The following is a 16,234-nucleotide window of genomic DNA, read 5'->3' on the forward strand; positions in this document are numbered from 1 at the left end:
CCGAACAGTTCGGATCAGGCATCTGATGAAGAGAACTTGATTCTCGAAAGCTTATGCTACAATAAAATAAAATTGGTTAGTCTTAAAGGTGCTACTGGACTCTTTTTGATTTTGCAATTGGTTTAGGATTTTCCACTCTCATGACCACAGGGGGGCGCTATGCCCTAACTTGGAGAGGATCCTGGGCTATTTTGCCAACATACCTCTGTCAGAACTCTACTTTGCGGAGGCTGCCAACCAGATTTCTAGCAAGGGTTAAATATGAACTAATCTGCCTCTTTGCCCCTCCAGCTCAATTGCCACTAAATTGGGGATTTAATCTTTAATCTCTCAAACAGGAAGTTTCAAATTCTTGCTGCAGAATTTGGCAGTAGAAGTGAGGGGCAGGCCAGCTATTCCTGGTCTCTGATGAAATGGTCAATGCAGTCTTTGAAATGGTGTTAGATTCTTGACTGGGTTTGCCTTAATCAAGCAACTCCTCATCTCCCGGCATGCGATGCAAGTGATTTCTCAGGTGCCGATACAGGCAATGTTTGCTTTTATGACAGTGCCATATGGGTTTACACAACCAAATTGGTGTATTTGCAGAAAGACAGATGGCGCTGGTGTGGTGTAGGAGCTGGAATGTCAGACCATGAATGGAGAGACCCAGGTTTGAATCCCTGCAGTGCTATGAAGTTTATCTCGTTATCTTGGGCCATCAGTCCTTCTTAACTAACCTACTTTACAAGGTAGTGATGAGATGGAAGAGGGCAGAAATATGTACACCAAGCTTTGGGCCATGGTGGAATAAAAATGTAATAGAAACAGGTGTACTTTCAATAACTTGTCTCTGACCTAATAAGGATGAATTGACCTTGACGGTGCAGAAAAACTGTCATTGCAAATATCCTGGACTCCAACCAAGTGTTGATACTTAAATGTATTTATTTATTTAGCGCAACTTCATCCTGCCAAGGAGTTTAAGGCAGTGTCCATCCTTCTCCTCACCTCTTTTTATCTTTACAACAACCCTGTGAGGTAGGTTAGGCTGAGTGACTGGCCCAGTCACCCAGTGAGCATCCCTGACTCTAGCAGAGTGGGTATTCAAACCCAAGTTTCTCCCTTAACCGCTACACCCCTTTGGTCTCACCAATGAGCTAAACTGAGCTCCCACCCCCAGAAGCCAAAAGGCTGCATTTTATTCACCTCCGTTTTTGTGTGTGTTCCCTCAGCATCTTGCTTTCTTCTTCCCTTTATCCTCCCTGTGAGGTTAGGCTGAGAAAGAGCTTCATGGCTAAGTGGGGAGCTGAGACAGGGTCTCCTCACGCCTAATACAGCATTCTACCTGCTATACCACACTGGCTCTCAGTTTTTACTCTATTGTGGCAGGTGTGGTGCATGTGTGTGGGGTGGTGGAGGTAAGGGTTTACACACCCCACAGTTTAGCTGAGTAACCCTTTCATAAGGATAGATCTGGCAAATCCCAAGTTCCACTATCAACGTCTTTCTGCATCTTCTCTGAATGGGTAACGTTTTGGAAATGCAACATTGGTGTCCTCTTTATAGAGATGCCGTTCCCTGGACTGTTCCCACCCCCACCCTCCTCGCCTTTCTTATTCTGAGCTGGTTCATGCCTGTATTTCCACACACTCCCCTTTACCCCCTCCCCCCTCCCCCAGCTGAAGTTCTTTTTCTAGTAAGGCCAAGCCAGGGATTTGAAGATGGTTTAAGCCACAGCTCTGGAATTTGGCACAGGGCCCTAGAGGGTCAGATGACGCCTTCTCAGTGTCCCCTCTGCTGGGGCTTTAAAGGGACGGGGCCAAGTCTGCTCCCTGGGGAGATCCTCGACTCAGACCGTCACAGCGAATCTACCCTGTGGTTTTAGCCATGCCTGAACCCGCTAAACCCGGTAAGGGGGCTCCGCATTGTCAAGGTCATCGTGGATGGAGATGCTCAGGAACCCACCTTTTTTTAATGGGATATTAGGGCTGGGATGGTTTGCAGGTGTGGCTTACATTCGTGTCTCCTCCTTTCCCCTCCGCCAATAACGGCTTTGAACAGCAATAGTCCCCAGATTCCCATTGCCCCTTCTTTGGATTTTGGATGTTTGTGTGTGCAAACTGGCATAATATAGACGTTTTGGTATGACTTTTCAATCACCTTGCAATCTTTCAAGCAGCCGTTAGTTGACATTTGTTAATTTGGGATGGAAAGCAGAAGAGAGGCATTTTGCAATCAGAATTCTGTATTTTGCATGAGGCAGATTTTATATTTGGATTGTATTTCAGTGAAAGCAAAATATGGATTTAAGCCTTTTAGGGTCCCTTTCAACCAGCTACAGAAACCAGTTAGAGGCAGCAGCTTGGTATCTCTTCCCCAAGGAGTCCAGGGTCAAATGGAGATAGGTGTTTGTATGTGCGTGTGTATGTGTGTGAGAGATGTGGCCAGTGCCAAGTCTGTGTGGTATTGTGTTTAGAGTAGGAATGGGACCACTAAGTTCAAATCTCCACTCTGCCATGGAGTTTTCTGGGTGACCTTGGGCCTATCACTGTCTCTTAACCTAACCTCTCTGGGCTGTAGTATGAATAAAATGGAAGTGGGAGAACCATTGCGTTGGGGAAGGGCAGGATAAAAATGTGGTAAATCAAAGAGCCAGTTCAAAATGTCCAGAGAAGAGGCACCTGCCGTGTTCTAAGGGCCTGTGGTGTTCCGGAGCAAGAAACGACTTTGACTTTCAGAAGGGAAACAGGGAAACTTTTGGAGGGATACAGGAAACAGAATGAATTGTCAGTTTCTCTTCTTGAGCTAGTAACTCCCCCCCCCCCCCGCAACTGCTTATAATCTGCTGCCAATTCCCCCCCCCCCCCTCAACTGTTGCAATTGACTTTTGGAGACCCCAGCAAGCGTCTGTCAAGGCAAGTGAGAAGCAGAGGTGGTTTGCCATTGCCTTCCTCTGCAGAACCTTCCTTGGTGGTCGCCCATCCAAGTACTGACCCTGCTTAGTTTCCAAGATATTAAGCTATAGCGCTATACCATGCTGCCCGCCCCCTAGTCTCATGCCTTTTGATTTCCACTTTGCTAACCTGAGCTCTTGCAGTCTGCGGAGGGGAAGTCGCACATTCCATCCTAGTCTGCGTTGGTTCACCCTCAACTTCCATCTTTTCCCTGAAGCATTTGATGTTCTACACCCCACTTAAAGGAAACACAATTATGTACAATTATACTATCATTCCTTGTTGCCTTGGATATTATTTACATAATTATTCTCCCAAAGGGGAACCAAAAACAGCCTACAACATCATTGTCCCTTCTTCCATTTTATCCTTGTAACAACAACCCTGTGAGGTAGGTTAGGCCAACAGAGAATGACTGGTTCAGGGCTACTCAGTAAATTTCCATGGCAGAGTGGGGAATCAAACCTGAATCTCTTTCATGCATCCTTCTAACATTCTAACCACACCATGCTGGCTGTTTAGATTGTAAATTTAGTAAAAGGCAAAAGATTTATGTGATCTGAAAAGAAACCAAAGTAGTTTAGTTTAAGGGTTTTCCCCCCTTTTTTCTTTTTTCACTTGTTTATGTACTGTTAGTGTGTCTTATTTATAGAATTTTTAAAATCTTCTATATTTGTTGTCTATAGCTTTTATGTTATTATTTATAGTCTAAATAAAGAAAAATTCCATGCCAGATTGTAAATTTAGATTATAAGCTGTTCAGGAATCATATATTGATGGCAATATAATAAAAATAACAGATAAATGGAAATAGGTGCCAGTTTTAATATTCTCCACACATGGAAAGCAAGTTTAGAAATAACCAGCTGGGTGCAATGCCCCCCTCCTAAGTCAACAGGTGGTTACATCACTTATGACAGCTAATACTTTGCTTGAATATCTACTCCAATGTGTTGGTCACAGCTAGTAAATCATCTCTTATCTGTATATAAAGGCACTTAGCTGGGGACAGACTGTGGTTCAATGATAAAGCACAAGGTTTATGTGCCAAAGGTACCAGGTTCTATCGTATCTCCAGTTAAGCGTTCTCAGGTAACAAGTGATGGAAAAATATCTTTCTCTGCCTGCGACCTTGGAGTCTTGTGACACCTTAAGGACACACGTGTTTTTATTCCAGCATAACCTTTTTGTGGGCTAGAGTGCACTCTGTTAGATCAGACAGTATGTATACGGTCCGTTTTTTGGTTTAGTTTAAGCTTCATAATGTCATCTATGACAGGAAAAGTCAGGTCATTTTTGAACTGGAGGTCTGAAATGTGCATGCCAAAGGAGAGGGCCATACTAAGGACAAGGCAAAGAACAAAAAAAAACCAGTGGTGCAATGGGGAAAGGAGCTGTTTTATTCAAATATATTGCCCCTACATGTTCCGCTGACGCAACCCTAGACTTAGCCAATTGAGGCTAACAGTTCAGGCATCTTACAAAGTGGCCTCTGGGCCTTGAAAGGTGATTCCATAATAAATATGTTATACCAAAATCCCAGGTGTAAAGCATTGACAGAAGAAAGGGTAGCCAACTCTAGGTAGAGAAATTCCTGGAGATTTAGGAGCAGAACCTGGGGAAGGGGGAGTTTGGGAGAGACCTCAACAGGCATGTGATGCCATAGTGTCCACACCCCTAAGCTGCCATTTTCTCGAGAGGAACTGATCCCTGTAGTCTGAGGGCCAAGCTACACATGACGAATGACACTTGAACGGCAAGTGGACTGAGTGGAGGGCAAGTGAACAGGGAGAAATACACTTGCTGTTCAAGTGTCATTTGTCATGTGTAGCTTGGCCCTGATCAACTGAAATTCCAGGAGAAATCCAGGTTCTTCTTGCAGGCTGAGAACGCTAGTAGAAGTGCATTCAAAATAACCCCTTTGTTTTTTCATATGTCAGAAACTTGATATTCCCTTGTTCAGAATTGCCCGTTTTTCCTACAAGGCCACCAAAGGCAGGCAAGGTGTGTGGAAATAATTCCGTGGTTGTATTCTACTTTAATGGCAAACTCCTTTCCTCTAAGGGATGGCTCCTTTTTCCAAGAATATCAGAGCTGAATGGGTTTTTTGAGGCAATTTCATTACTTTTTAAAAAACTAAAACAAAATATTCTTGTGGCACGTGAAAGGAAAAAGATTATTATCGCAGAAGTGTTTGTGGGCTAGAACTTTTAAACTGGTGGTGATCCCTTTGTGGCTTGTTTCGGTCAGGAGGGTTTTTCTATACTGTGTGGGGTTTTTTTTTCATACTCTATGTAAGACCTTGGGTTGTTTCTCTGGAGGTCTAAAGGAGAGGGATTGTCTCTACCTGGGATAAAATGGTGCAGACTTGTACCTCATAAAATTTCCTTCTGAGAGTGTTGGAGCCTACATTTTGCTTGCCACATTTAGTTTCCAGAATACACAACCACACATATCCTCAGTAAGATTATCTAAGAGTAGGGAGAATGAAGGGCAGGCCCAGCCAGATAGTACAAAAAAACCCAAGAAGTTGGTTGGGGAAGCAGTGTTTTTATACATCAACAAAGCAGCATGTGATCTGAGAATTTCACCCTGACATGTGTATTATGTGCTGTCAAGGTGCTTCTGATTTATAGCAACCCTATAAATTAAAGACCACCAAAACATCCTACCATTAACAGCCTTGCTCAGGTCTTGTAAACTGGAGGTTGTGGCTTTCTTTATTACTCGATCCACCTTATTTAGGGTCTTCCTCATTTTCTACTATCTTTTTGTAGCATTGCATTATTGTCTTTTCCAGTGAGTCTCGTTTCCTCATGATGTGACCAAAGTATGATAGCCTCAGTTTTGTCATTTTAGCTTCTAGGGAGAATTCAGGCTTGGTTGGATCTGGGATCCACTTATTTGTCTTTTTGGCAGTCCACAGTATCCATAAAACTCTCCTCCAACACCACATTTTAAATGAATTAATTTTCTTCCTGTCGGCTGTCCTCATTGTCCAGATTTTTCATCCATACATATTAATTGGGAATGCCATAGTATGAATGATCTTGATCTTGGTCTCCAGCGACACTTCCTTGTACTTAACATTTTTTTAAAAGTTCCATCACGTCTGCCCTTCCGACATCATGGTACAGCCTGCAAAATACCTTGGGAGGAGCTTCTGGTATATGGCATGGTTTACTTGCCAGAGTTTTGTGCTCTGCAGGCCTTTGTGGTATTGTTACGCCTTTTCTCATGGAACACTGTGGGCTGATCCTGAGGGCAAAGGGTGGGCTCTGATGGCATTTCTTCTGGCTCTCTGCAGAGCATGGCACATCTCCCCCCTGGTTGCTGTGCGTGGGGGGGCGCCGCACTGCAGGGGGGGCACACATGGAAGGTGCTCACCCCCCACCGGCCAGGTAGGGAGGGGCGGGGGTGGCAGGGTGGGGGCGGGGGATCCCCCACCCCCACCGGGGGTCTGGCAGCCCTACCCCCCTCCCCTTACTCTGATACTTATGGGAGTGGGATTTGGGGCAATGTACTCTGCTAGAGGGTGCCAGATGCTACCTGGGAACTATGCCAAGAGGGTGGAGCAGATGAGGTTGTGGGAACATGGCACTTGGCCCAAGATCTATTGTTTTGGTGCCAGGGAGGAGGGAGAGATAGGATAAGGCCAGCTTTTCCATGCTTCTGTGCCAAGGTCTTAGCTGTATCACAGATCAATGTCACCTGGCATACAGGTGTAGAGATATCAAGAAGAACCCTCGTACCTCTGCAACAAAAAGGACTAGAGACTGTTTGACAAGACAATAGTCCATTCCTGTTATGTTTACAACAAGTACAGGGAGAATGCCCTACACGTGATCCTCCCATACACACACATGAAGCTTCCTTGTACTGGATCAGACCATTGGCCCATCAAAGTCAGTATCATCCACTCTGACTGGCAGCAACTCTCCAGGGTCTCAGGCAGAGGTCTTTCCCATCACCCCGTCCTTTCAGCTGAAGATGATGGAGACTGAACCTGGGACTTTTGCATGCCAAGAAGATGCCATGGCCCCTCCATAAAAAAGTGTGATTGCCATTTTGTCTGAAAAGGGCAACAATGTACATGGTGTGACCCTTTCCCCCCAAATGGAAACTGCTGTATCAAGAGGAGCGCATGCAGCACATTCTCCCAATTTCCATGGCCTCGGTCACTCAGACCACCTCTCTTCCTATGCTCTGCCACAGCAGCGTCATTCATCTGAACAGGACCTTCTGCAAGTGCAAATGAGCAAAATTCAAAGCTACTCGTACACATGCCTTCTCTGTGGTGGCCCCCAGTGCTTGAAGCTCCCACTCTTCTGGCTTTCTGCAAACTATGCAAAACCAAATTATTCAGGAGGGCTTTCTTACACAGGTAATAGGGCTGTGCTGTAAGGAAATGGTTCAAAGAGATGCACTGGTACAAGGTTAGGGACTGTAATCTATGCTACTGTGTACCATCTCTTGCTGTAAGTATACTTTTACTTGATAGTTCTGCATTTGTCTAATATGTCATCTCAATCTGCTTATGTTGTGTTTCAAAACTGTTTTTTCAGCACTGTATCAGGTTTCTGCTCGTGTTCAAATTCCTGCTATCCTTACCCTGTGATACTGTTTATTGAATGTTCCAACTGTTGAACATATTGGAATATATTCTATGTAATCCGCCTTGAGTCTCAGTGATAATAGCAGACTATAAATAACATAAATAAAATTAAAATTAAAGAATATAACAACTGAAAAGGGCTTACAGCAAGACAAAAATGTTGTTTACCACCTGCAATGATGATTCTAGTACACTACTTTCCTTAAAATCTGTTGCCTGCCTTCAGTCCTAAAAGTTTTGTTGACATGGTTCTCTTTCATAAAAGAACAATGGGTCCACAATCAGTTTCCAATTTACTGTATGAGCTGGTGATTAAGAGATTACGCAATCCCTGGTTTGAATCTCACCTCTACTGTGTTGCTTTCTCTCATTAATATTGGGATGAGAATAATACTGATCTACCTTGTAGTGTTGTTGTGAGGATTAAAACAAAATAATGCCTATGAAGCACTTTGAAGGCTCTGAAAGGGCTATATGAAGTATTGTTGGAATAGAATCTGAGAGACACAAGTTCAAATTCTGACCCTACCCTGGAAGCTTACTGGGCGACCTTGGGCTGGTCACACAATCTCAGCCTAACCTACCTCACAAGGTGGTTATTATGAGAATAAAATGGAGGAGGGAAGCCACTTTGGGTCCTTGTTGTGGATAAACGTGGGGTATAATATATCTGAATGAATGAATGCTCTAATACAAGCAGCTTGTCATGTAAATTAGGACACCAAGGGGCTAGTGTTGTCTCCTGACAGCCCAAGGAGAAGACAAGCCAGCTGCAAGTAAGAGGAAGGGGATCTGATGGAAGGACTCTCTAAATTCAGCCAGCATTCCATCCCATCCCTTTCCCCAGTTGGTGTTGCATTTCTGAGCTGTTTTGTTTTGAGGAGACTGAAGGAAGTGTGGTTGCCTGGCAACTCTTCCAGATGCTCCCCAGGCCCTTCTGAGTTGGGGTTTGTATCAGGGTGGCTGTTTGCTAGGAAACCACCAGGCCTGTTTGCCCTCAATGCAAAATGAATACAAGTTCAGAAATATGACCCAGTTGTATTCTCCAAGCCGGAAATCTTGGGGGGAGAATGTGCTTTGGGACAGGAATCTTGCTTAGCATCATGTAGTGTGAAAGCTCAGAGCACTTTGGGCCATGACAGGGAATCTGGTGCTGGTTGAGGGGGATTATTAGGGTTGCCAACTCCTGGCTGGACAATTCCTGGAGAATTTGGGGGTGGCACCTGGGGAGGTGAAGGGGAAGAACCTCAGTGGGATATAATGCTATAGAGTCCACGATCCAAAGCAGTCCTTTTCTCCAAAGGGACAACTCTCTATCATCTGGTGAGGAGTTATAATTCTGGGATGTCCCCAGCCCCCACCTGGACATTGGCACCCCTAGGGATCCTGCAGACCCTCTTAGCCAAATTTTATTCTGGCATCAGGTTTCAAATTGTCTCTAGAGTTAAGGGAGAAGCTTAAGAACCTTGGTTTGGAATCTGCATTTGACCCAGCATTTGGGTGGGAAAGACCAGTTGAGGGTGGGTGATGCGTGTTACCTCACATATTTGAGCCTGGATCTATGATAACTCCCCAGTTTCAGCAGTCTGTGTGTTCGTATGTGCACATTAGTAGATACCACTGTCATGGCTCTTTGGAAATCATTTGTAACAAGATTGGCTTGACTGTGCAGGACAATTCAGTTGTGGATGATTTCAATATCCAGTGTTGTATCATAGGATTGCCAACCTCCAGGTGTCTCTGACAATCTCCTGGAATTACAACTGATCTCCAGACTGCTTTGGAGGGTGGCCTCTATTGCTGATATCCTTCCCTTCCCCAAGCCTGCCCTTTCTAAGTTCCATTACAGATCTCCAGGAATTTCCCAATCTGAAGTCGGCAACCACTGTTGTATGGATGCAGCCGAAGCAGGACTACAGAACATTGGAGACCTATTATAAATAAATTTAATTGTTTTTAGTTTTACCCTACACTTCTTCCCAGGAGCTTGGGACAGTATTCATCATTCACCATTTTATCCTTATAAGGCTGACATAGGTTAGGCAGGCAGAGAGAGAGAGAGAGAGAGAGAGAGATCAGCTTTGTATGCAGATCAGTTTTGTAAGCAGCACATGGATTAGAGGAATTGCACAATGTGCTGATAAAAGAGACCAGATACAGGTGAAACTGAATAAAGACCAATGTGAAATATGCTGTGCACAGAGAAATGGAATTATGGGTGCAACCTACATCCAAGTGAACTCAGTTGCTAAACACCAATTGATTTTATATGCTCAAAAATTAAATGGGAGATGCCTAGTTCAGCATTCCTGTAGCTAAGAAGGATGAACAGGCTATATATAATGAAGAACAAACTAAAACATGAGCTATGCCACTGGAGTGGTGCTGATGCAAAAAAAAAATCTGAAATAATTTGGGGATGTATTAGCAGAAGTATTGTGTTAAAGGTAAGCAGTATTGTAACTTGCAGCATCTTGTTCAGTTTGAAAAGACAGGGCACAACACCAGGCATTTTTTCAATGTGAATGTCATTAAAATAAATAGGACCTTTCCATGAACATAGGAACGCTTTTGTGCAAGGCCTGTTCCTTTCTCTGGGGCTTGTACCGGAGGAGAGCATGGTTATAGGAGTTAGAGAGTTAGGTTAAGATCTGGAAGACTTAAGTTCGAATCCCCACTCTGTCATGGGTAACCTTGGGCCAGTCTCTCAGTCTAAGCTACCTCACAGGGTTGTTGTTGAGAGGATAAAATGGATGAGGGGAGAGGAACATAAGCTGCATTGTGTCCCAGAGGAGAGGCCTAGAGGCCCTGCCTGTGCTACCACCTTGCTTCCATATAATGAGGTGCAGGTTGGGCAGACGATGAGCTAGGAAGGGGAGCTCAAGAGGCACTGCAGCTACTGCTGGTGCTTGCCTTCTTTCTGGGAGGTAGAAGTATAGGGAAGTATCTATGCGCCTATGTGCATCACTTCCTCCCATGATGCCAGAGGCTGAGAGTCAGGAGAAAAATGAGTCCTAGTGGTAAGTACTTAGAGTGTTGGACTAGGATCTTGGAGATCCAGCTTTGAATCCCCATTCTGCCATAAAAGCTTTTGGGGTGACCTTGAGCTCCTCACATACTCTCAGCCCAACATCACAGGGTTGTGGTGAGATAAAATGAAGAATAGGAAAAGGTTGTAAACCACTTTGGATTCTCATTGTGGAAAAGAATGGAGTATAAATACAGTGACAGTGTATAAATCCAGTGACAAGTAACAGTGAATACACATACGATCCATGTACAGTATGCACTTGATTGTTCTTTGTATGTGCATTGAGTAATTCTCATGTTACAGCCAGTATATGTAAAGGTGAATGTGCGATACAAAGCCCACATTTACCCAGGTACTACTGACCCCTGGTTTTATCTGTACAGGGAAGTTGTGTTGGCTTTTTTGTACCGACAGATGTGTGCACATACAGGCAAAATGATCGTGCATTCACTGCAATGTATGAACAGGGCTTCTGTGTCGCTGCAAAGATTTGGGGGCATTTCTTCATTGGCACCCCCAAGAACATTGCCATCCCAATCCCTTCTTTTCTTTCTGCTCCTTCCCACTTTGAACTCGGGCGGTTCTTCGACCCCTCTGAGTACTAAGAGGGCCCCAACCTTCAGTCCCAGCAACTGCCTGGGTCAGACCCCTCCAATGGTTGAGACTGAAGTGTGCGTGGCTATTATGGGAAGGGTAGTGTCTCAGTGGCAGAGCATCCACAGGGCATCCTTAGTTGAAATGGTGGGCAAAGAATCTTTACAGTGGCCTGACACAGGGGATGGGGTGGTCCAAAGCACATCTGGTTTAAAAGGGAAGCAACAGCAAACAACGATGGGAATGGCATCTGGAATCTATGTTGCAAGTGCAAATTGACAAAAAGTCATACTGGCAACATGACCACCACAGAGTCCTGTGCCTCTTGTGTGGAAGCCACCAAGACTGATCTTGACAGACCAATTGTATGTTTCCATATAAAGCAGCTTAGTGTGTTCATGTGTATTCAGTATCTTTAGGTTTCTTTCCCAGGATGTGCTATGCTAATATCCTTATCTCTCTCTCCCTCTTTTTACAGTATGTTCTTATCTATAAGAACTTTGTGGGGCGGGTTAGGCTGAGAAGTATATTTCTCAATGAGCACTAGGGAATGAGCTAAGATCCGGGTCTCCCAGGGCTAAACTCAGTGCTCTAACCAGGATGTTTGTTGTGTCTTTGCCAATACCAGTTTTAAGCCTGCTTAACTGTAATAGTTTAATTGAGCACCCTCAAAACTCTCAATACTGGATGGACAGTGCTGTTAAATGCTCCTGCATCCCCAGCCAATGAAGTCACTTCTGACACAACCTGGAAGTGACCGCATCACACTAGCAAAAATGCTACGTTTTGGGCTGATTCTTAAAGAATCAGTCCTGACATGATGCTGTCACTTCCAGATTGCACCAAAAGTGATGCCATTGATTGGCACCACAAGCTTGCATGTTCGCTGGCACACGCAGACAGAAGAAGAATAAGTGCCCACCTTCTCATCCCCCAACTCCCACTAATCAGTAGGGGGGACCTTGCCTTGATCGTGGAATTCCCTTACTCAGCACCTAGCACCATTTGTTAGCATATAGCATATGCCAAAACCTTTAGTGGCTTCCTACTCCCACCACTGCAATTCTTATGGGTTTTGGTTTTACTGGTGCTACCTGTTATCATTATTGAATATGTATTGTTTATAGGACACTGTAAATTGCTTCAAATGCCCTACTGTGGGGGAAAGCGGCATCTAAAATTTCTGGAATAAAGCAATGTGTATGATCCCCAAAGTTCACACAGGCTCTTGTATTGATTATTGTAATGTCATATTATTTATTGATATTCTGATCCCCACTCCAGCCTTTGGAAATTTGCCAGGGAAGGCTCTTAAGCAAATAAAGAAATGTTAGTGTAAACAAGGCCTGGACTCTGGATTCTCTAGCTATTTTGGACCTTTTCCAGACTGCTTTGTAAAACATGACTGAGCTGCATTGTCGGACTGACTGAGGGATGGTTGCTGTGCCACAGGGATTCACTTGTCAGTTTGGGAATGCAGACTGCAATGCATGTGCTAGGGTTGCCAACCCTTTGGTGGGAAATTCATGGAGATTTGGAAGGAAAACCTGGGGAAGTCAGAGTTTGGGAGGAGGAGGAAACTCAGCAGAGATGTGATCCACTCTCTGAAGCTGCCATTTTCTTCAAGGAAACTGATACTGGAAGTTTGGAGGTTAGTTCTGAAAGAACTCCAAGTGTTAACTGGAGGTTGGCAGCCCTATCATGCAGTGTTGTGGGGTCCCCCACACACACCAGAAAGTGTATTTCTGTAGAGTTGGTGCATTTGTGCATACTGAAGCGCAGGTTGGGGTACTGACACGTGTGCAAATTGTGGCCATAATCCATCAGATAGTGTCAGGAAGGTAGCCATGTTGGTCTGCAGTAGAACAGCAGATTTGAGTCCAGCGGCACTTTAGGGACCAACAAAGTTTTTCCACAGTATAAGCTTTTGAGAGTCAATGCTTCCTTCTTAAGCTACCAGAATCCAGCAGAAAGAAGCCTGTTTAATAAGTAGGGCTGCCAGTCCCCCAGTTAGGGCAGGGGATCCCCTGCTCCCAGCCTCTGCCACCAACTGCCACTCATCTGGCCAGCTGGGGGAAAAGGAGTTTTGGTGCCACTACTAAAAAGGCCCTCTCCCAAGTTGTCACCTGCCTAACCTCTGAAAGTGGGGGCATCTGATGCATGGCCTCCAAAGCTGCCTGTAGTAGCCAGGTTGGTTCATAAGGGAGTAGATGGTCCTTCAGGTACGTTGGCCCCAAACCGTATAGGGCTTTAACGGTCAGCACCAGCACTTTGAATTGTACCCAGAAACAAACTGGGACCCAGTGTAGATGAGCCAAGACTGGAGTGATACAGTCAACATCCTGCATATGGCATTCTTCACCCACTAAAGTTTCCATCTGCTTCTCAAGGGCATTCTCACAGAGTACATCACAATAATCTACTCTAGATAGAAACATGGGTGTTTATTCTCTGTGTGTCTGTGTATGTCTTATGTGTGTGGAATCATAGATGTGGGCCATCTTGTCTACTGTATGCCTAGAGTATAGCGGTGCATTGTGTGGGTCTTGTGCCATGTGCCTTGCAGTTGAATTCACTGAAACTGGATGGCATTGTATCATATTTTGGAATCTTCACTTGGTGTTTCCCTGCTCTCTTCCACACAGTAATGGTTCTGTTGGGTTTTCTTGTTGTCACTGAAGCTGCCGATGAAGCACAGAAGCTATGGGGCTTCCACGTGGTGAGTTTCCTCACATTTGCTTATCCCAGTTCTTGCAGCAGCCGTTTTCCTTCTGTGTCAGGCAGGGTTTCCCCCCCAACATTAAAAAAAAAGTTAATTGACATACTAATATACCAGTGTATCACTGTTTTTTTAAACTTTAAAGGCCGCCTGGTGGCAGATGTGAGGAATAGCTGCTGCAGGAACTGGGAGAATGGCACTGATGTGGGCAGGACTGGGAAAATCTGGACTTTCTCCCCACACAGCAGCCACCCCAGCTTTGTCACAATATTTCCCAAAACATTGCAGCAAAGCAGGTTTGGGAAAGATCACAGAAAGTGAGAGAAAACCTATGATGTGCTTCCCCCATTCTCTGGGGAAGTGAGAATAAAACTTATTTTCCAACAGCATCCATTCTGGGTCAAACAAGACATGTGAAAGTAACCACGGTACACACAGCTGATGTATCAGGCATGCTTTAAGTTGCTTCTGTGTTTGGAGTCTGTATGGGAGAAGGAGAGCAAGAAAAACATGCTGATAATTGACCTTTTATTGTGAAGTGTGTATGACATTTTATCTGCCTGGATTTTTAAACTGTGTGGTTCACATATTGTACAATGTGTATGTTTTTATAAGCATACTGAAACTGCTTAACATGTTTTGGGTGCTGGAGGCAGATAATGGTGGTGAAAATTATAATGCTGGTTAAAGTGATAAAACTTAACAAGCTTTCAAATGAATATCCCAAAAGCTGCCACTTGAGGCAGGCTACCTCACCCTTCAGGGTCAGTCTCACTTCTTCCAGGGGGCATTGATTTAGCACTATCCATGTCTGGGTCCTTCATCTTTTCCTGAGTGCCTACTTGACCTTTCATGGACTCCATCTCACATTGCCTTTTCTGGGACCCTGTGTCCTATTAGGGACACTGAGGGAACAGGCCTCCATGCTCCAAGGAAGCGTGTTTATAATTAGCTGCCTGGCTTCGGGCCCTTTTGAGTGAGGTAACTCAACCCCTAGGCCCAGAGCAGAATCCCCTGGGATCAGCACTTTAGGCAAACTGGGCATCTCAGTTTACTCTGTTCAGCTTCTGCTTGAGGTGTTCGCTGAACCTAGGCCATAACTCCACAAACGGCATCTCTGTGGGTGGGAGAAAAAAACCCTCAGGTATAGAAGATTCCTATAGGGTGTGCATGTAGGAGGGCAGAGTATCTCCCAAAGGATTAATCAAACAAATTTGAGCCTAAGAAATGGCTCTAAACTGTAACTCAAGTATACATACAACCAACAGGTAAAATGATGTATGAACACCCTGTGAGAACATATGCAGGATATACTCTGTTCTGAAGCAGGCTTTGGTGCGTCCGCCTCTAAAGAAGTCTACTCTGAACCCAGAAGATCTCAATGAAGAGAAATTCATGAAGAGAAATCCCCCAGCTTGAGAAATTCCTGGATTCCCCAAGACAAAAGAAAAGACCAAGTTGGTATCTCTCCATCTCCAATCTGTTTCCACTCTTTTATTCATCCTGGGCAAGGGTCCTGCAGTTGCCCTCCCCTCCTTTCCATGCAATAAATGACTCAAGCCTACTACTCACATGGATTTGTATGGACTGAAGACGTACAGCGGCATTCTTTCTCCAGTTCTGGGATGGTTTCAGAACAATCCACGGGAATCAGATGCACTTTGTAGAGGCAGAGATGCCTCAGCTGTACACTAAGTAACCCCAAGGCACAAAATAACATTCCATCTCCCATCATAATACCCAAAGCAACTTTAATGTGTGTGTACATCCAGGCAAGAAGATAATATGCATTAGACATACCTAGAAGCAAATAATAAAAACATAACATTAATAATTACATGGAAAACATAGTCCAGTACAATATATGCTTTATTTATTTATACCCCCCCTTACAACACCATTCTCCCCTCCTCCATTTTATCCTCTCCACAACCACACTGTGAGGTAGGTTAGGCTGAAAGTCAGTAACAGGCCCAAGGTCACTCAGCATGCTTTTATAAGAGAGTGGGGTATTGAACCTCACGGGTCCAACACTTGTGAGAACCAGTTTGGTATAGTGGTTAAGAGCGGTAGGACTCTAATCTGGAGAGCCGGGTTTGATTCCCCACTTCTCCGCCTGAAGCCAGCTGGGTGACCTTGGGTCAGTCACAGCTCTTCCAGAGCTCTCTCAGCCCCACCCTTCTCACAGGGTGATTCTTGTGAGGATAATACTAACATAACTTGTAAACAGCTCTGAGTGGGTGTTAAGTTGTCCTGAAGGGAAGTATATAAATTGAATGTTATTATTACACTGATGTGGGCTAGGAGATATTGGAATGCAGCCTCCCCTCCCCAGCAAT

General features: G+C 44.6%; 1 protein-coding gene across 1 annotated transcript in view; it reads left to right on the forward strand.

Annotated features, from left to right (window-relative positions):
• Positions 1 to 1,802: 1,802 nt before the first annotated feature.
• MYBPC2 (myosin binding protein C2) overlaps positions 1,803 to 16,234 on the forward strand; it is a 64,491-nt gene continuing 50,059 nt past the window's right edge. Inside the window, exon 1 of the mRNA XM_054993394.1 lies at positions 1,803 to 1,891. Within this exon, the coding sequence (XP_054849369.1) occupies positions 1,870 to 1,891 (22 nt within the window). The 5' untranslated portion in view covers positions 1,803 to 1,869. The remainder of the gene's footprint in view (positions 1,892 to 16,234) is intronic.

This window comes from Eublepharis macularius, chromosome 12 (genome assembly GCF_028583425.1).
Source record: "Eublepharis macularius isolate TG4126 chromosome 12, MPM_Emac_v1.0, whole genome shotgun sequence".
NCBI classification, from domain to species: domain Eukaryota; kingdom Metazoa; phylum Chordata; class Lepidosauria; order Squamata; family Eublepharidae; genus Eublepharis; species Eublepharis macularius.